The sequence below is a fragment of the Suncus etruscus genome, chromosome 9 (genome assembly GCF_024139225.1).
Source record: "Suncus etruscus isolate mSunEtr1 chromosome 9, mSunEtr1.pri.cur, whole genome shotgun sequence".
NCBI classification, from domain to species: Eukaryota; Metazoa; Chordata; class Mammalia; order Eulipotyphla; family Soricidae; genus Suncus; species Suncus etruscus.
The window spans coordinates 59217413-59238385 of NC_064856.1; the positions used below are offsets into that span (position 1 = coordinate 59217413).

General features: G+C 42.2%; 1 protein-coding gene across 1 annotated transcript in view; it reads left to right on the forward strand.

The window, feature by feature from the left end:
• The first annotated feature begins 3706 nt into the window (after positions 1–3706).
• ZNF143 (zinc finger protein 143) overlaps positions 3707–20973 on the forward strand; it is a 40584-nt gene continuing 23317 nt past the window's right edge. The window contains 11 exon segments of the mRNA XM_049781016.1: positions 3707–3730; positions 3732–3767; positions 3769–3784; positions 4412–4504; positions 5504–5587; positions 6340–6423; positions 9474–9670; positions 11655–11729; positions 15757–15876; positions 18217–18292; positions 19862–19987. Coding sequence (XP_049636973.1) covers positions 3707–3730; positions 3732–3767; positions 3769–3784; positions 4412–4504; positions 5504–5587; positions 6340–6423; positions 9474–9670; positions 11655–11729; positions 15757–15876; positions 18217–18292; positions 19862–19987 — 931 coding nt within the window.

Sequence of the window (20973 nt, forward strand, 5' to 3'; positions counted from 1 at the left end):
CCCCAAAAAAAAAAAAAACACACACACACAAAAAAAATCAGCAGTTGTGGGTGGTGAATGCTACTAGTGTGACATTAGCGGCATGGAGACTTGGCCCACCTCTCCTCCCAAAACTGCTAGCTTTCAGCCACATGGCTGGTTGGTGTACACATGGCTTGGTTTTGCCATAGCACAGTAGTAGGACATCTGCCTTGCATGCATACAGGACAGACCCAGATTCTATCCCCGGCATCCCATATGGTCCCCCAGCTTGCCAGGAACGATTCTGAGCACAGAGCCGGGAGTAACCCCTGAGCACTGCTGCCAGGTATGGCCCCCTCCAAAAAAAATGATAAAGAATGTAAATTGAGTTTATGGAGCTGGCCAGATACAGGCATGACCATTACATTTGCAGGTATGAGTTTTGGCTCGCTTACTGTTTGTTATAGGTGTTTGTCTTTTCCTTATTCTTTTTATGCTATATATAATGACAATTTCCCCCTGATATTTAGTTCATTCTAATCTTTTTATAATCAGGGTTTCATGTTTTGTTTTTGTATTTTTGATTTTGGCCGTACCTTGCAATACTATGGACTACTTGGGAGTGGTTGGGGAACAGTACAATACTGGAGATCTAACTCAGGCCTCCCACATGCAAAGCATGCATTCCAGTTCTTTAAGCCATCTCCCCTTACTTCACTCCTTTATATATTGATACAAATGGTCCTCAGCAAATCTTCTGATTAACTTCTGAACTCAACTAAGTTTTCCCACCTCTTTTTTTTTTTGGTTTTTCGGGCCACACCCTTTAAATGCTCAGGGGTTACTCCTGGCTACGCGCTCAGAAATTGCCCCTGGCTTGGGGTGACCATATGGGACGCCGGGGGATCGAACCATGGTCCTTTCCTTGGCTAGCGCTTGCAAGGCAGACACCTTACCTCTAGAGCCACCTCACCGGCCCCCCCACCTCTTTTTTTACACAAGTCAGTGTGCACAGAAATAATGGGATCTGGAGACAAGAGCACAAGGAGACTGGTAGATTGGTGAAAGAATTATTCACTCATCTGTTTAGCTATGTGTCAAGTTGTTTACTCTATTTGATTTCCATTTGGAGGCATCAGAATGAGCAGTAAGCAAACATTAAGAAATCTTTTTAGGGGGAGGAGGATGGGAAGATAGCTAAAGGGGGCTAGTGTGTATACTATCTATGCTGTGGTCCCAAGTTTATTTCCTGGGACAATTGGAAGTGATCTGAGTAGTACTAGGTATGTCCCATAGGAAAGTAACAAACACTTGTTTATTCTAATGAAGCAAAATCTGAACAAGAAGTAAAATTTAGAGTAAATGTAATATGTCAAATTATTAATGCTATAGTTTCTGAGCTCAACTAAGTTGTATATAGAGGCGAGAAAACAGACAGGATCTGTTGTGGTTGTGGAGTATGGCAGTACAGTTTGAAATTAAGTGATCAAAGCTGATGCAGTCACAGTGAACAAAGACTTGACAAAGGCAAGGGAATAATGAATCCACTGGCGAAATGTTTCCAGCAGAAGGAGCTTCGCTGTCAAGGTCCTAAATCACAGAACACTTCACGTTTGAGGGAAAGCAAGGAGACCAGTGTGACTGAATTGGAATAAATGTAAGATCATGGGGAATGAGTGGTCTCATCGGCTAGTTAAAGACTTTTAGCTTTATTCTAGAGAAGAAATCAGCAGTTTTGGACTAAGTGATCTGTCTCCCTTAAAAAGGTTAGGTTAGGGATAGCATGGAGGTAATGCGTTTGCTTTGCATGCAGAAGGTTGGTAGTTTGAATCTCGGCATCCCACATGGTCCCCCGAGCCTGTCAGGAGCGATTTCTGAGCATAGAGCCAGGAGTAACCCCTGAGCGTTGCCGGGTGTGATTTTCCCCCACCACCACCATCAAAAAAAAAAAAGGTTAGGTTAGTCCGGGTTAGGACCAGACTGATAACACAAAGCATAGGGCATTTGCATTGCATACTGCTGTCCCAGGTTTGAGCTCCAGCATCCCTTATGGTCTCCTGAGCAGCACCAGGAATGACCCCTGAACACAGAGCCAGGAATAACTCCGGAGCACGTCAGGGTATGTGACCCAAAAGACAAAAACAAAATAAAACAAAACCAATGGACACTTTGGCTCCTGTAAGGCCCTTTCCTTGCATGTTTACAGCCCTTGGTTCTTTTTCCAACATCTCCTAAAAATAAAAAATAAAGAAAAGGCACTCTGGCTCCTGTGCTGCAAGACTGAGGAGGTTCCAATAGAAGCAGGGAGATATGGGAGGATGTTGTTGAGTAATGTGGTAAGAGATGGTAGTTGACTTCTCTCAGGGGAGGTTTGGTAAAGATGCTCAAATGTGATCATATTCAGACTGAAAATTGAGCCTACGAACTGTTTGCCCACAGAATTCTAATTTGGGGAATGGGGGCAGGGCTCAAATTAAACAGGCAAGACTTGCTGTGTGGTTAATTGGATTCTTACATACTTATCTTGAACTATGGGTTAATATTTTTAATGCTTCGCATGAGATGAAAACGTCATGTTTTTAAATACTATGGACCAACGTGCCTTCCTTACTGGCACAATGCCCGAGTTTGATCTCTTTCACTACCGCTTATGCAAAGCGCGATCCTGACATAACTGCCTTTTGGGTTCATTTTTTGTTGTGTTTTGGTTTGGGGGACTATATCCAACTATGCTCAGGGGTTACTCTTGGCTCTGCACTCTGGAATCACTCCTGACGGTACTCAGTGGGCCATATTGAATGCCTGAGATCAAACCAAGGTTTGGTTGCATCCAAGAAAAGGCACCAAGTACTTTACTGTTATCTATAGCTCCAGTCTCTCCGCTTGGTTTCTTACTTATTTGTTTTTATTGGAGAGGCAATGCTCAGGGATTATTTCTGACTCTGCTCTCAGGGATCCCTCCTGACAGGGCTTTGGGATACCAGGGATTGAACCTGGGTTGGCTGCATGCAGACAAGAATCCTATCCACAGCACTGCCACTTGGGATCCCTGATACCATGACAAAGTATGCAGTCTCCAGTTCATTACAGCCAAATGTACACAAGTGCTACATTTAATTGTGTCTTCAATGCACTCAAACAATGTATTGGCATTGAAACAAAGTAAATGCAACCCCTGGCATTGCAAGAATAAAGGGAATGGGAAATATTAATTTTAAAACTCAGGTAATGGGGCCAGGACGCTGGCACAATCAGTAAGACGTCTGCCTTGCCCGCTCTAGCCTAGGATGGACTGCGGTTCGATCCCCCTGTGTCCTCACCAAGTCAGGAGCAATTTCTCAGCGCAGAACCAGGAGTAACCCCTGTTTGTCACCGGGTGTGGCCAAAAACAAAAAATAAATAAAACTCAGGTAATAAAAGTAATTTAGCGCTGCTTTGTGATTCAAAAATATTATTTTTATTCTTGGTTTGGGGCCATATTGATATTGCTCAAGGGGTTATTCCTGTGCTGGGAGATCAAATATAAAGGTTTCTGTATGTAAAGCATTGTACTCCAACATATTTACACTACCTTCCTGATCCCCCTCTTTTGTGTCATAAATAGTTCTTTTGTAAAATAAAGATAAAGCTAATGTAGCATACATGTTTCTTTATGTCACATGTATTGTTCTGTGTTTCAAGTTCCTTTATTTTTCTCCAGGTAGAAAATGTTGTTAGCCCAAATAAATCGAGATTCCTCAGGGGAATGACAGAGTTTTCTGGAGGAGGATATGGAGGCTCAGCATGTTACCCTATGCCTAACGGAAGGCTGTCACTGTGGCAGGTGAGCAAATCTTGTTTGAAAAGATCCGTGTGTTGGGATGAGAGATAGCATGGAGTAGGGGCATTTGCCTTATATGCAGAAGGACATTGGTTCAAGATCCCAGTATCCCATATGGTCCCCCGAGCCTGCCAGGATGATTCTGAGCATGGAGCCAGGAGGAACCCCTGAGTGCTGCTTGGATGTGACCCAAAAACCAAAAAGAAAAGGAACTGTTGCTTTGGGGGTGGGGGGAGGTGTATGATCCTTTATCTCAAGGGAAAATAAAAACTTCCAATACTATGTGCTTGGCTTTTCCCCATCCCATCTAAAGGCAATTCAAATCTAAGCATGTCTGCCCTTCTTTTGGCCTAATTTCAGTAGATGAATGTAAACAACATAAATGTATATAATCGGGGGCTGAGAGATAGTATTGAGGGTAAGGCATTTGCCTTCATGCAGAAGGTCATCGGTTTGAATCCCAGTGTCCCATATGGTCTCCCGTGCCTGCCAGGAGCAATTTCTGAGCATGGAGCCAGGAGTAACCCCTAAGCACTGCCGGGTGTGACCCAAAAAAAAACACCAAATAAATAAATAAATAAATAAATGTATATAATAATAGTCTAAAGAAAATAACATTTTTACTAATAGATGGTGACAATTTAGAAAATATGGAAGGAGTAAGCTTGCAAGCAGTAACACTAGCAGATGGTTCTACCGCTTACATACAACACAATTCTAAAGGTACGTACATATACAGTTCATTGCTTAATAGGAACAGTTTATACCCTTAGAGTTGGAGTGCCTAGCAACTATATCCCTTCCCAATTCCTCCTAAAAACTTTCTGTTGGATATTTTATTCTGACTTAAATTTTAAAAGTAATTTAAGAGACATTTATATGTTGAAAGATACTTTGGAGCATCAAAATTATTAAAGAAGGGAGTATAGGGCAGTGTTCCAATTCTCTTTCTAGTAAAATCTTTCTTCTTTGATTAGTTATTAATTATTTTTATTAAATATGCACAAAGTGGGGCCAGAGATAGCACAGTGGTAGGGCGTTTGCCTTGCAAGCAGCTGACCCAGGGCCAACGGTGGTTCAAATCCTGGCATTCCATGTTATCCCCTGTGCCTGCCAGAGTGATTTCTGAGCACAGAGCCAGGAGTAACCCCTGAGAGCTGCCAGGTATGACCCCAAAAAACAAAACAAAACAAAAAAGCACAAAAGTAAAAGGTATTTGGATTTGTTTGTATCATATTGTCTCCAAATCAATGTTTACTCTGCTCCCAGTTCTCAAACTTCTGTTTCTAAGTTTAGAAACATGCTAAGTACTTACTCACAGAGTGAAAGAATTTATGTAACTTCCAAAGATAAGGATGGCAACTGCCCTCACAAAAACTGAACTGTCTCTCTGTAGTCTGTCTCTCTTAGTTTCATGGTCAAGGAGTGATCATAAAATCTTATAGACCCGAAAGCTTGTGTAGCTTGTTATAATGAGCCACTCTTCCTCTTGAACTTGTCTAATTGAAAATTGGAGGGGAGGAAGAATGGCTGAGGGAGCATTTTCTGCTTTCTATAGGATCACGGGATGTGTTATTGAATTGCCTCAGAACATTGAGGGAAGAATCAAGATGAACATGATCTTAAGTAGTGTATGTTTTTATAGTTGCTATCATTTTGAAATTGTATAAAGTTTAAAATTTTTGCTTGTGCTCATTTGTTGACTTAAATTTATTGTTCCAGATGGAAAGCTCATAGATGGGCAAGTCATTCAGCTGGAGGATGGTTCTGCTGCCTATGTTCAGCATGTACCCATTCCTAAAAGTAGTAAGTATTTAATGCAGTTCGATTATCTGGCTTCAGAACTTGCTGTCTCTTTACCTCCCTAAACGTTTTTCTGACCTCTAGTTCTTTTTACAGGAAGGTAAAGTGCTTACTTTGCATGCACTTGATTCTGGTTTGATCTTTTAGACCACATATGGTCCCAGGGACTCAAAAAAAAAAAAATCACTGGGCCTCTAAATAAATAAATAAATATTCTAGGCTTTTTTTTTTTTTTAAGGAGAAGGAAAAGAAATAGGAGGTCAGGTACCAAAAATAGAATCTAAAGAAAACTTAAATTTAATTTTAGTTAAATTCATGTAAGTTAAAAGTTATGGAAGTAATTCTGGAGATCAGTAGGCAGCAGTCCTAAATGAATATTTGTTATGTGAGCTATATCTCCATTTTTTTCCATTTCTCCATTCTCTCTGAAATATCCCTGGCATGTATTCCTAAACCAAATTTGCTGATATCTTTTTTGGTTTATTTTTGGGTCATATCTGGTACTGCATGGGGCTACTCCTGACTCTGTGCTCAGGTTAATTCATGGTGGTCCAGGCCTCAGGTAGGGGTCAGTAGATTAGAGTCTACTCCAAGCCACACCTCGAAGAAGTGGGGAATCATGTAGTGCCAGACATCAAACCTGGGCTTTTGTCTACTTGAGCCACATCTCAAGTCCTACAAGTCTTGATTTTTCTTACATTTAATGGTTTATTGACTGTTAGCATGAAATCTAAATGTAAACTTTTGTTTTTGAGCAGGGGACAGTTTGCGTCTAGAGGATGGTCAGGCAGTACAATTAGAAGATGGAACAACAGCATTTATTCACCATACCTCCAAAGGTAAACTGGTTTTGGAAAATGAGTAAAGTAAGGGAAAAGGGAATGAATATAAGACATGTTGTAAGACATTCTGTAAAACATTGGAATGCTGTCCCATAAAATTTGTCTTAAATTGTGTTTCTCTGAAGTACAGTTCTAGTGTCTCTCTCCCCATCTCCCTGCCTCCACTCTTCTTCTTTTCTCCTCCCTTCCTTCTTTACTCTCTGTTTCTGTTTTCAAGCCGCACTCAGTAGTGGTCAAGAGTATTCTCTTGGGCTGGAGGATCAAACCCAGACCTTCTGCATACAAAGCATATACTCAGTTCATTGAGCTGTCTCTTCATCCCTCATTTTGTTGTGTTGTTTTGAAGTCACATCTGGCAATGCTCTAGGGTGACTTCTAAGTCCAGACTCAGCAGTCATTCCTGGTTGTGACTGGGAAACCATATGGGATGCCTGGGATCAAACCTAGGTTAGCTACTTACAAAGAAAGCACTACCAGCTGTGCTCTTCTTGCTGGCTTCCTCTCCAGCGTTTTTTTTCCCCTCCTCTCTACATATAGTTTTTTGGAGCTGAGCTACAATTGATGGTGGGGATATTCTATATTCTGCACTGTAAGTAAGTTTTAAGCAAAATTCCTTGCTTATTCTAGGCCTCTAAATAAATTATTCTGGAGGGCCAGAGAGATAGTACAGTGGGTAAGACACTGGTCTTACACATGGCTGACCAGGCTTGATTCCCAGTGCAGAGTTGGGAGAAAGCCCTGAGTATAGCTGAATGTGGCCTAAAAACAAGGGGGTGAGGGGGAAATAATAGAATGATTTTTTTTTCTTTTTTTTTTTTTGGTTTTTGGGCCACACCCATTTGACGCTCAGGGGTTACTCCTGGCTATGCGCTCAGAAATCGCCCCTGGCTTGGGGGGACCATATGGGACACCGGGGGATCGAACCGTGGTTCGTCCTATGCTAGCGCTTGCAAGGCAGACACCTTACCTCTAGCGCCACCTTCCCGGCCCCATAATAGAATGATTTTTAAAAATTATTTGAAGTAGGCTAAGAAACAAATGTTATTGTTTATTAAATAAATTTGTTAGGTTTACTTTTTGGGGGAGTTCACACCCAGCGGCACTCAGGGGTTACTTCTGGCTCTGCACTCAGAAGTCGCTCCTGGCAGACTCAGAGGTACCATATGGGATGCCGGGAATCGAACCCCTGTCCGTCAGCTATTGCTATTGCTCTAGTCCTGTTAGGTTTACTTTTTTTTCTTGGTTTTTGAGCACACCAGTAGCACTTATGGACTACTGGCTCTGTGGAAATAATGTGGTATTGGGACCAAACCTATGCTAGCTATAGCAAAGAAAGTGCCTTAACCCGTGTACTATCTGTCTGGCTCTATGATCAGTAAGTTTTAACTATTTTATTTATTTAGAAGGGTGCCACTCCCAGTTCTATTCTTTTTTTTTTTTTTTTTTTTTTTTTTTTTTTTGGTTTTTGGGCCACACCCAGTGACGCTCAGGGGTTACTCCTGGCTATGCGCTCAGAAGTCGCTCCTGGCTTGGGGGACCATATGGGACGCCGGGGGATCGAACCGCGGTCCGTCCGAGGCTAGCGCAGGTAAGGCAGGCACCTTACCTTTAGCGCCACCGCCCGGCCCCCCAGTTCTATTCTTATGAGACCATGAAGTTCTGGGCATTGAAGCTATGGCTTCTGCATGCAAACCATGTATTCTGGCACTTTGGGCCATTTCCCTCAGCCAACGTTGTTATTTTATAAATATTTTATTATAAAACTTTGTCTTGGGGGGCTGGAGAGATAGCATGGAGGTAAGGCATTTGCCTTTCATGCAGGAGGTCATCTGTTCGAATCCCAGCATCCCATATGGTCCCCCGGGCCTGCCCGGAGCAATTTCTGAGCCTGGAGCCAGGAATTACCCCTGAGCACTGCTGGGTGTGACCCAAAAAAAACTACCAAAAAAAAAAAAACTTTGTCTTGGGCCTGGAGAGATAGCACAGCGGCGTTTGCCTTGCAAGCAGCCGATCCAGGACCAAAGGTGCTTGGTTCGAATCCCGGTGTCCCATATGGTCCCCCGTGCCTGCCAGGAGCTATTTCTGAGCAGACAGACAGGAGTGACCCCTGAGCACTGCCGGGTGTGGCCCCAAAAACAAAAATAAAATAAAACTTTGTCATACACTTTTTTTTTTTTTTTTTTTTTTGTGGGGGGCATTTGGGGTTCACACCTGGCGGTGCTCGGGTTACTACTGGCTTTTCACTCAGATGTCTGTCGCTCCTGGCAGACTCAAGGAACCATATGAGATGCCGGGATTCAAACTGGGGTTCGTCCCAGGTTGGCCACATGCAAGGCATGTGTAAACCAGCATGCAAGGCATGCTGTGCTGTTCTCCAGTCCCTTTGTCTTATGTTTTAAAAAGATTATTCAGTTGTAAGACTAAAATAATAAAAATTGGGAGCCAAAGTGATAGTACTGTGGGTAGGTTATTTGCCTTGCATTCAGTCAACCTGTCTTCAATTCCCAGTATCCCATATGGTACCTCAAGCCTGCCAGGAGTAATTTCTGAGTACAGAGCTAAGAGTAATCCATGAGTACCTCTGGACCTGACCCCCAAAATGGGAAAATTAAATACAAGAAGAAAAATTTTAATTTATTACATTTTTAGGTAAATTTGTTTAGTTAAAATTGGTAAAAAAAAAAAATTCTGAATATTTTTAGTGAGGGTTAGTCATAATAATTGCATAAATTTTGTTTTTCACAATGCTGTAACTGGTATGTTTATTTAGAAGGGCAACAAATGCAGAGACTTTGAAATCATGCTGACATGTTTAGATCCTGATTTCTGTATATTCTGGTTTGACTGTTAATAGTATAATTTTTTTCCTGAGGAAAGTGACTTTATTTCCAAAATCTAACATCTCCTTTATACAATGCAAGTGATAAATATCCCTTAAGTGGGTAATTTTTATAATAACTTCTCAATAAAAGTTCACCCCCTTTTTAAATATGTGACACTTTACTGGACTCCCTTTAATTCAATGCCATTCGCTTTGTCTCTCTCAGACACTTATGACCAGAGTGCATTACAGGCAGTTCAGCTAGAAGATGGCACCACGGCATACATCCACCATGCTGTGCAAGTCCCACAGTCGGACACCATCTTGGCTATTCAAGCTGATGGCACTGTGGCAGGTTTGCACACTGGAGATGCTACAATTGACCCAGATACCATCAGTGCTCTGGAGCAGTATGCGGCAAAGGTAGGACATTCCACCATGTTAGCAAAGTCGTCCTTGGACATAGCTGATTTTTCATTAAAAGAAACCAAAAAAAAGGGCCCGGAGAGATAGCACAGCGGCGTTTGCCTTGCAAGCAGCCGATCCAGGACCAAAGGTGGTTGGTTCGAATCCCAGTGTCCCATATGGTCCCCCGTGCCTGCCAGGAGCTATTTCTGAGCAGACAGCCAGGAGTAACCCCTGAAAACCAAAAAAAAAAAAAGAAACCAAAAAGGGGTCAGAGAGATAGCAGAGTGGTAGGGCATTTGCTTTGCCAAAGCCAATCCAAGACGGACAGTGACTCAAATCCCGGCATCCCATACGGTCCCCAGACCTGCCAGGAGTAACCCCTGAGCACTGCCAGGTGTGGCCCAAAAACAAACTAACGAAAAAGAAACCAAAAAAGGGAGCAGAGAAACAGTATATCGTCTGGGGTGCTTGCTTTGCACACAGCTGACTCAACATTTGTTCCACAAATCCCTTATGTTCCCCTCTGCACCACCAGAAGTGATTCATTCCTGAGTGCAGAGCCAGGAGTAAACACTGAGTACTGTCAAATATGGCCTTTCCTCACAAAAAAGTATACTCTGTCAATAAGAAATTACTGAAGGTGGGGCCGGAGAGATAGCATGGAGGTAAGGCGTTTGCCTTTCATGCAGGAGGTCATCGGTTTGAATCCCGGCGCCCCATATGGTCCCCTGTGCCTGCCAGGAGCAATTTCTGAGCCTGGAGCAAGGAATAACCCCTGAGCACTGCCAGGTGTGACCCAAAAACCAAAAAAAAAAAAAAAAAAAAAAAAAAAAGAAATTACTGAAGGTTTGACATAGCATACAGCAGGTAAGGTGCTTAGGTGCTTGTCTTGCACATGGCCTAACTGGGTTCATTATAATAACCCATATGGTCTCTCAAAAAAAAAAAAACCCAAACCAAACAGAAAAAAGCAACCAATTCAATCAAAACAGTCTCCTGAAAGATCAGCACTTCTCTCTTTTCTTCCCTCTTTCCTTGGTCATTTTAATTGATGATGTTGTGACAATCAGAGAATGTACATAACTTGCTGTGATGCCCACACATTTTTGTTTGTTTTTGTTTTGGGGACGAGGGGAATGTGATCACACCTGGTAGTGCTTAGGTACTTTAGGTGGCTCTGTATTCAGGGGTCACTCCTGGCAGGCATGGCTTGGGGCAACCATATATGGTGCCGGGGATCAAACACAGGAAATTGAAACCATTTCAGTGGCTTTCAAGAAAGTATTCTACCAACCGTATTATCCCTCTGACCCTCTTCTACTTTTTATTATGGAAATTAATTTTTTTTTTTGGATTTTGGGTCATACTCGTCGGTTCTCAAGGGTTACTCCTGGCTCTGTGCTCAGAAATCGCTCCTGGCAGGCTCGGGGGACTGGGTGCCGAGATTCAAACCAGGGTCCATCCTATGTTGGCCACATGCAAGACAAATGCCCTACCACTGTGCTATTGCTCTGACCCTTTTTTTTTTTTTAATTTCAAAAAAAAATTAAATGATAGGGACCAGAGCAATGGAATAGTGGATAGGGCTATTGCCTTGCACCCAGGTTCGATCCCCAGCATCTCATGGTCTCTCAAGCACCTCCAGGAATGATTCCTGATTACAGAGGCAGGAGTAACCCTTAGTATCACCAGGTATAGCCTGAAAAGAAAATAAATGGATAAACATCTTACGGATTTTTTTATCCAGCCTAAAATATTATCAAAATATGAAACATAATATTTTGGGGGGGGTTATTTATTAGTTATTTTGGGCCATACCCACCAGGGCTCAGGTGTAACTCCTGGCTCTGAGCTCAGGAATCACTCCTGGTGGGGTGCAGGACTCTATTGGATGCTGGAAATGAACCCAGGTCGACAACATGCAAGCCAAATACCCTACCTACTATAGTATATCACTCTGAAGTGTAAGACATATTAAAGGTTTGTTTTACTCTTATAGGTGTCGATTGATGGAAGTGAAAGTGTTACAGGTACTGGATTGATTGGAGAAAATGAGCAAGAGAAAAAAATGCAAGTATGTAAAGCTACCTATTGGTGGGTTTTTTTTTTTTTTTTGGTGGTTTGTTGTTGTTGTTGTTGTTGTTGATGTTTTGTTTTTTTGTTTTATTTTTTGGCTTTTTTGGGTCACACCCGGCTGCACTCAGGGGTTACTCCTGGCTTTATGCTCAGAAATCGTTCCTGGCAGGCTCAGCAGACCATATGGGATGCTGGGATTTGAACCACTGTCGTTCTGCATGAAAGGCAGAACATCTGATCTTCCAAGTCTTAGAAGGATTGATACCAAAAAAAAAAAAGGGCCCGGAGAGATAGCACAGCAGCGTTTGCCTTGCAAGCAGCCGATCCAGGACCAAAGGTGGTTGGTTTGAATCCCAGCGTCCCATATGGTTCCCCATGCCTGCCAGGAGACATTTCTGAGCAGATAGCCAGGAGTAACCCCTGGGCACCACCGGGTGTGGCCCAAGACCAAATAAAAAAAAAAGAAAGAAAGAAAGAAATTATTATCTCTCTCAGTGTTGCTTACGTCATTGTCTAAAGATTTACCAGGCTGTAGTTGGTGTTAATTGAGCCTTCCGACTATTTAAGCTCGCTGATCTTTATAGATTACTGTGTAACTTTTCCATAAGATTTCCTATGATAATACTGGGCTGACACTACTATAAAACATTATGGTGAAGGGCCAGAGTGGTGGCGCAGTGGGAGGGTGTTTGCCTTGCACACAGCTGATCCAGGACGGACCACGGTTCAATCTCCCAGTGTCTCATATCATTGCCCAAGCCAGGAGTAACTTCTGAGCGTCACCAGGTGTGGTCCAAAAACAAACAAACAAAAAAAAAATTATAGTGAGCGATATTACTGGTGTACTATCATCTTGCATGCAACCAACGCAGGTTCAATCCCTGGCATCCCATATTGTTCCCCAAGCATCACCACCAGGAATAATTCCTGAGCACAGAGCTAGGAGTAATCCCTGAACACAGCCAGTTGTGGCCCTAAAATCAAAAGTGTGTGTGTGTGTGTGTACATATATATATATATATCTTTAAGATATACCATACCTCAAGAGCTGAAATATAGATGTCCTGGTATCTCGTGCCCACCCAAGCACTACTGGGGCCCTAGTGGCCCACAGCACCACTGGAATTGAGCAGCATCACTCTGCCAGACACTGAATTGTTAGATCTGCATAACTGGGCAGAGTATTGCTGAGAGCAGCCCCCAAACCCTCTGAGTACTTCTTGGAAGTCCCCTCTCCCCAAGAAACAATGAAATAAGTGGGTTAGAGCATTAGTACAGTGTAAAGGCTCTTACCCTGCACATGGCTGACCTAGAGGAAACCACTGGCACCTCAAATGATGACTCAAGCCCTACCAGAAGTGATCCCTTAGCATAGAACCTGGCGTAAGTCCTGAACATTTCAAGAGTTACCCAAAACTAAAAGAGAAACAAAGAAGTAATTCTGTCATCACCACTCCTTCCTTCTATTCTATTCTACACACTAGAGATTCAGAAGATCTTCCTAGACTAGAGTACCTCACCCTGTGTCACCACCATAAGTTTCCATCTTACTTTGGTGGGATTTGATTAAATTAATTGTTCATGGGCCCAGAGAGATAGTGCAGCCGATCCAGGACCAAAGGTGGTTGGTTCGAATCCCGGTGTCCCATATGGTCCCCCGTGCCTGCCAGGAGCTACTTCTGAGCAGACAGACAGGAGTAACCCCTGAGCACCGCCGGGTGTGGCCCAAAAACCAAAAAAAAAAAAAAAAAATTGTTCAGATCCAGAATAAAGGCTTCTGATCAATTGTCCTAGGAGGGATGACAAGATAGAAAAGATTCAGATGTGACAACAGTGCACTACCACCACCTGGTCTGAAGCTATGAGCTATTGTGTGTGATCCGTCAGACATGGGGATGTGATAGTCACTCTCGTTTCTCTCTTTACGTGTCCTTTGGAGGAGGAAAGAGTAGCAGTTCTGGGTTTTAATTTAGAACCTCATTTTCTTTTTTTTTGGGGGGGGGCGGTTTGGGCCACACCCATTTGATGCTCAGGGTTACTCCTGGCTATGCGCTCAGAAATCGGTCCTGGCTTGGGAGGACCGTATGGGACGCCGGGGGATCGAACCACCGTCCTATGCTAGCGCTTGCAAGGCAGACACCTTACCTCTAGCACCACCTTCCCGGTCCCATGGACCTCATTTTCAATTTGGCCTTTAGAGCCTAATTCTGTTATGCCAAAATTAGACAATTTATTGGGCCAAAGAGATACAGTACAAAGATATATAGGTAGGGCATTTGCCTTGGATACAGCAGACATATTCAATTTCCACTAATACATATGGTCCCTGAGTTCCATATGCAATGACCCCTGAGTAGAAAGTTAGGAATAAGCTCTGAACATTACCTGGGTATGGCTCCATACCCAAAAATAAATAGAAATGGAACTACAGATAGACATGCATGCTTTAAAAAAAATCTCTGAAAGGAACTGGAGAGATAAGCAAAAGGGCTGAAGGTCATGTTTTGCATTCCAGAGCCATGAGTTTAGTTTCCAGCACTACATGGTCCCCAAGCGCTAACAGGTATAGCCCAAAAACAAAAATACAAGTTGATTTAGGCTCCCACATGTAAAGCATGAGCTTTAGCCCTTTTAACCATTTCTCTGGCATCAAAATTTGTTCTTTTTTTTGTTTTTGTTTTTGGTTTTTTTTGGGGGTTATACCTGGCAGCTCTCAGGGGATTACTCCTGGCTCTACACTCAGAACTTGCTCTTGGAAGCTTGGGGCCATATGGGATGCCAGGATTTGAACCACCATCCTTCGTCGTCCTGCACGCAAGGCAAACGCCCTACCTCCATGCTATCTCTCCAGCCAGAATTTTGTCCTTTTAAATGACACAGTGGTTTTCAGTTTTTTTTTTAAAAAAAAAGGAAACTATTATGATAGACTTAATTTTAGAACTCTTCAGTACCCTAATCCAGTACTTTTCTGTTAAATTCTATTTATAAATGTTGTGGTATAACTTCTTTTACTGAGTAAAAAGAGGTACGAGTCATCACACTATTTTTTCTTTTTTCTTTTTTGTTGTTTTTGTTTTTGGGCCACACCTGGTGACGCTTAGGAATTACTACTGGCTATTCGCTCAGAAATCGCTCCTGGCTTGAGGGACCAATTTGGGACGCCGGGGGATTGAATAACGGTTCGTCTTAGGTTAGCGTGTGCAAGGCAGGCGCTCTACTTCTTATGCCACCGCTCCAGCCCCTATTACACTATTTTTCCCCCGTGATTTAGAGTTTGAACCTAGGGACTCACACACATTTAAGTGCTGAGTTGCATTCCTCACCGGGATTCGAACCAACCACCTTTGGTCCTGGATCGGCTGCTTGCAAGGCAAACACCGCTGTGCTATCTCTCCAGGCCCGCAATGTTAGGTTTGTTCTTCAAGGTTGTCTTTATGTTTCTTTGCCTTCCTATTTACACTCATTACTGGTAAGGAAAAAAATAAATCAAGAGTTTGGAATGTTGAAAACAGGTCTAATGAAGATAGAGAAAAGAAGTTTTTGGCCAAGCTGTGGCATTATCTTATTTAGAATATAGTCTCTTGCAACTTTTCCCTCTTCACTTTGGGAATCACATATACATTTTATCTAGGTATGTCTATAAGGATAGGTTTACCTTATACTTATTCAGATTTGATTCTCCAACATCAAATAATATCTTGAGTACTGACAAAAGTCAATACAGAGCCAGAGTTAACCTTGAGCATAGCTACAGCTGGGTGTGTCCCCAAAACAAAAGAGAAAAAAGTTTTTGGAAAATCATGAATTTTTCAGGGAATAAGTTCCAGAAAAATGATTATTGAATTTATGTACACACTAGGATTTATGATCTCTCCTATTAATAACAACTTAATTCCTCTTTTTCATTGCTTTTGACATGATTTTGAAATTTAAAATGCTTTTGATGTTTTTTCAGGGGATACCTATCCTAAATTATTTAGATAAATTCCTCAACTATGTCAGATCATTCTTTATGTTTTATTTAGATTGTCTTACAAGGACATGCAACAAGAGTAACTGCTAAATCTCAACAGAGTGGAGAGAAGGCATTTCGATGTAAATATGATGGATGTGGAAAATTGTATACAACTGCTCACCATCTGAAGGTATATATATTGGGGGGGGGGTCAGTGTTTTTCCATGCCTAGAGGCACTCAGAAATCACTCCTGGCAGGTTTGAGGAACCATACAGGATGCTGGGGATCGAACATGGGTCAGCTGCATGCAAGGCAAAGACCCTACCCACTCTACTATTGCTCGGCCCCCAAGAAGATACTTATTTTTAAATGTTGTATCTACTTATGAGGGTACCTACAATATTAAGCAGTCAATGTGTTATACATTATACACATTATACATGTAGTATTCAAACGCTATTGTTTTCCTTACTTACCAAGATAAACACATATACTCACACTCATACACAGACACTAAGGCTCTTGCAAACTTTGAACCTGTCAACTCTGTTCAGAGCCTGAACAGGGTTTTGTTCTGGCTCCCTAATGTCCAGCTTACTACCCAGAACCCAATAAGTGCACTGTATATTTCAATATGTCGTTGTCATATATAAACTTTATTTAATTATATGAGAGGTGTGTATGACCACATTTAACTTTGATTTGCTTGAATGTAGCAAAAGTTGATGTTAAATTATCCTGTCTCAAACACTTAGGCCTAGAATTTTTTTATAGCTAAATACAACTTATATAATAATAATTAACTGAATGGAATAATTGAGTGTGTGCTAGTTAAACATATTCAGTAGACTATCTCCACTACTTACCAGTAAGTAACATTTACATGTCTGGACCTTGTTGTGCCTCATTTTCCTTACATATAAAATCAGATTTCTAAAAGAGCCATTGCCTATAGAATGGTTGTAAGAATTAAATTAAAAATGTTTGTGGGGGGGCCTGGAGAGATAGCACAGCGGAGTTTGCCTTGCAAGCAGCCGATCCAGGACCAAAGGTGATTGGTTCGAATCCTGGTGTCCCATATGGTCCCCCGAGCCTGCCAGGAGCTATTTCTGAGCAGACAGCCAGGAGTAACCCCTGAGCACTGCTGGGTGTGGCCCAAAAACCAAAAAAAATAAAAAAGTTTGTGGGGCCGGAGAGGTGGCGCAGGCATCTATCTGTCTTGCCTGTGCTAGCCTAGGACAGACTGCGGTTTGATCCCCCAGTGTCCCATATGATCCCTTAAGCCAGGAGTGATTCCTGAGCACATAGCCAGGAGTAACCCCTGAACATCAATGGATGTGGTCCAAAAACAAAAAACAAAAAAAATTTCTGACCATACTAAAAAAATATAGGAGGCTGGAGTGGTGGTGACACAAGTGGTAGGGCATTTGCCTTGCATGCAGCTGACCTAGGATGGACCACAGTTTGATCCTCCGGCGTCCCATATGGTCCCTCAGGCCAGGCCATATAGCCAGGAGTAACTCCTGAGCTGTCACCAGGTGGGGCCCAAAAACCAAAAAAGAAAAAAAAAAGTCTGGTATGTGGTAAAGATTTAGTAAATTTTAGCCATTGTCATTATTATTCATATGTCACAGCCACTTTACAGAGTGACAAGCAGAAAAGTCATGTCCTTGGCCATGACTTCACAAGTGAAGTCTCGAGCCCAAGAGGTATGAGCTATCAAAAAATGAGAAATTAACATGTTTTAAAAATCATATAAACAAAATATTCAGTAGGAGAAAAAGAAGTGTGTGCTCAGGGCCAGAGTGATAGCACAGCAATAGGGCATTTGCCTTGCACACAGCTGACCCAGGATGGACCTGGGTTCGATCCCATGCGTTCCTTATGGTCCCTCAAGCCAGGAGCAATTTCTGAGCCCATAGCCAGGAGTAACCCCTGAGCATTACTGGGTATGGCCTAAAAACAAACAAAAAAAGTGTATGCTCAGAGAATCTACTTGAAGAATGCCTAAAGCAAACAGAATCATGTCTGCATTTTGATTTTTTTGTTTGTTTTATTTTTGGGCCACACCCAGCTGCGCTCACGAGTTACTCCTGGCTCTGTGCTCAGAAATGGCCCCTGAAAGGCTGGGGGACCCCTATGAGATACTGGGAATTGAACCCAGGATGTCCCAGGTCGGCCACATGCAAGGCAAATGTCCTTCTGTTGTGCTATCTATCCAGTCCCCGTTTTAAAATTTTTGTTTTGTTTTTGTTTTTGGGTCACACCCAGCAGCACTCAGGGCTTACTCCTGGCTCTATGCTCAGAAATTGCTCCTGGCAGGCTCAGGGGACCAAATGGGATGCCAGGATTCTAACCACTGTCCTTCTGCATCTAAGGCAAACGCCTTACCACTGTGCTATTTCTCCGTCCCCCCTTTTTAAATTTTTTTATATATATATTAAAGTACCATGATTACAAACATGTTTGTAGTTGGGCTTCAGTCATAAAAAGAACATCCCCTTTCACATGTCTGCATTTTAATGACAGGTTCATGAGAGGTCACACACAGGAGACCGGCCATATCAATGTGAGCATCAAGGCTGTGGGAAAGCATTTGCAACAGGTAAAAACATTCTTTTTTTTTTTTTTTCAGTGCTCTAACCACAAGGTGCAAATATAAAAAGTTGTTCTTTGATATTTTTGTTTTTGTTTTGAGCCACACCTGGAAGCTCTCTATACCTGGCTTACTCTTCAATCTTCACTCAGGGATCACTCCTTGAGGGATTAGTAGGGGATAATATGTAGTGCTAGGGATTGAACTCTTTCAGCTCTGTGCAAGGCAAGCACCCTACCCACTGTATTTTGTACTGACCTCTGTAAAGTGGCTGTGACATAATGGCCAATATTTACTGAATCTTTACCACATACCCACTTTCCAGCCACCCTGGTCATCTTCGAAAGACTTTTCAGATCTGTTTCTTTGATATTCAGGTCATTAAGTCTCAGAAAATTGATCTACTGATATACTGCTGGGATTATATAGACTGTAATATCTCTGAACAGGTGATTCAGTTTACTTCATTTCTCTTTTAGTGACTTACGCATAGACTGTAAGTAGATATAGTCTAGAGGAAAGTATTAACCCCTTGCATATATATTTCTTTTCTTTTAGTTGTTGTTTCTAGGCCATACCTAGCATTGCTCATAGGCTTTTCGCTCTGGGAGTGCTCCCAGAGTGCTCCATCAGTACTTAGGAACCATGTAGCACCAGGTATTGAACCTGTTCCTTCTGCTATAAAACCTTTGTTCCATTCTAGGTCAAGCCTATTTCTGGCTACGATGTTTAAAGTTTTCATGCTATACTCTTCTTTATATTCAGAAAAAAACATAAGCTGAGTATTAAAAACTAACACAATTAACATTAGGATAGATGTTAGGGAACCATGGGGGACCTAGGAAATAGCTCAGAAAGACAGCTGCTAGGCCTAGGACCTCTCAATTTTCACAGTTTCTCATCTCATCTTCCACTTCAAGCTTTGTTCCGTATAGCCGAGGTATAGATAGCTTCCAGTAATGGACCACTAGTAAAATCTAGGCACTTTTTGTTTTTGTCCCGTTGCTTTACTTTAAATTTATTTCACTTTGTTGTTGTTTTTTGGTTTTTTGGCCAACACCCAGTGACACTCAGGGGTTATTCCTGATTATGCACTCAGAAATCGTTCCTGGCTTGGGGGATCATATGGGACGCCGGGGAGGAATCAAACCATGGTCCTCCTAGGCTAGCGCCACTCTGCGCCACCACTCTGGCCGAAATTTATTTTATTTTTATTTTAGTTTAGAGAATATGTTTATAGTAGTATTGACATTTATGATTTTGATGTATAAAGTTACTATATCTTTACTACCACCAATGTGTTCAAAAACCTTCTCTGTCCTTTATTTTTTAGTTTCCTTATAGTATGACTAAACCTAAAGATCAAAGCATGTTTTAAAAAGAAAACATGAAGGTTAAACATTGAATTTTCAGCATGAAAGTCTTGAACTATCCATCGAGTTAATCATTTTTTAATTAATTTTGTTAAATTTATCTAGTATTAATGAGTAATTTGATGTTTACTGTATCAGATTAATCCCAATGTGCATAATTAAAGGAATTTAGTATAATTAAAATTCTTTTAAATTTTTCTTAAAGGTTATGGATTAAAAAGTCACGTTAGAACTCACACAGGAGAAAAGCCATATCGGTGTTCAGAAGATAATTGTACTAAATCATTCAAAACATCAGGAGATCTTCAGAAACATATCAGAACTCATACAGGTACTGAACATCCTATGTATATCAATAGCTTCTCATCCACTGGTGGGTACAGGGGAGTGGGACGCTCAGGAGTATTTTGGGAAGTCAGTGTCCATCTTGGCTTCTTATCACGATGAGGGGCCACGACTTGGTTAGAATCTCAAAGGATCGGGCTGGAGAGATAGCATGGAATTTCATGCAGAAGGACGGTGGTTCGAATCCCGGCATCCTATATGATCCCCCATGCCTGCTAGGGGCGATTTCTGAGCATAGAGCCAGGAGTAACCCCTGAGTGCTGCTGGGTGTGACCCCCCCCCCAAAAAAAAAAAAAAAAGAATCTCAAAGGATCCATGTTCCAAATAATGATAAATAATAGCGTTCTAGGGGCCAGCGAGGTGGCGCTAGAGGTAAGGTGTCTGCCTTGCAAGTGCTAGCCAAGGAAGGATAGCAGTTCTATCCCCCAGCGTTCCATATGGTTCCCCCAAGCCAGGGGCAATTTCTGAGTGCTTAGCCAAGAATAACCCCTGAGCATCAAACAGATGTGGCCCGAAAAACAAAACAAAACAAAAAATAATAATAATAGCGTTCTAGGGGCCAGAGAGGTAGAACAGCGGTAGGGCATTTATTTGCCTAGCAAGCAGCCCACCCAGGACCAACGGTGGCTCGAATCCCGGCATCCCATATGGTCCCCCGGGCCTGCCAGGAGCGATTTCTGAGCAGAGAGCCAGGAGTAACCCCTGAGCGCTGCCGAGTGTGGCCCAAAAACCAGAAAGAAAAAAAAAAAAAAACCTGATAATAGCGCTCTACCTTCAACCCTTGCAGGTTTTAGATAAATGAGTTACCTCAGTTTCTGTTATCTGACCAGCAGGTGTATTTACTTAGGATTAAACATCTGCTTGGTTACCCACCTGAGATCAGAGCCTAAGACACCCAAATCCCTTTTAATGTAGTATCACCTTTTTCTTGAACTGCTGTTATAAAACCCTAGTAGCCTGGAATGAAAGTTG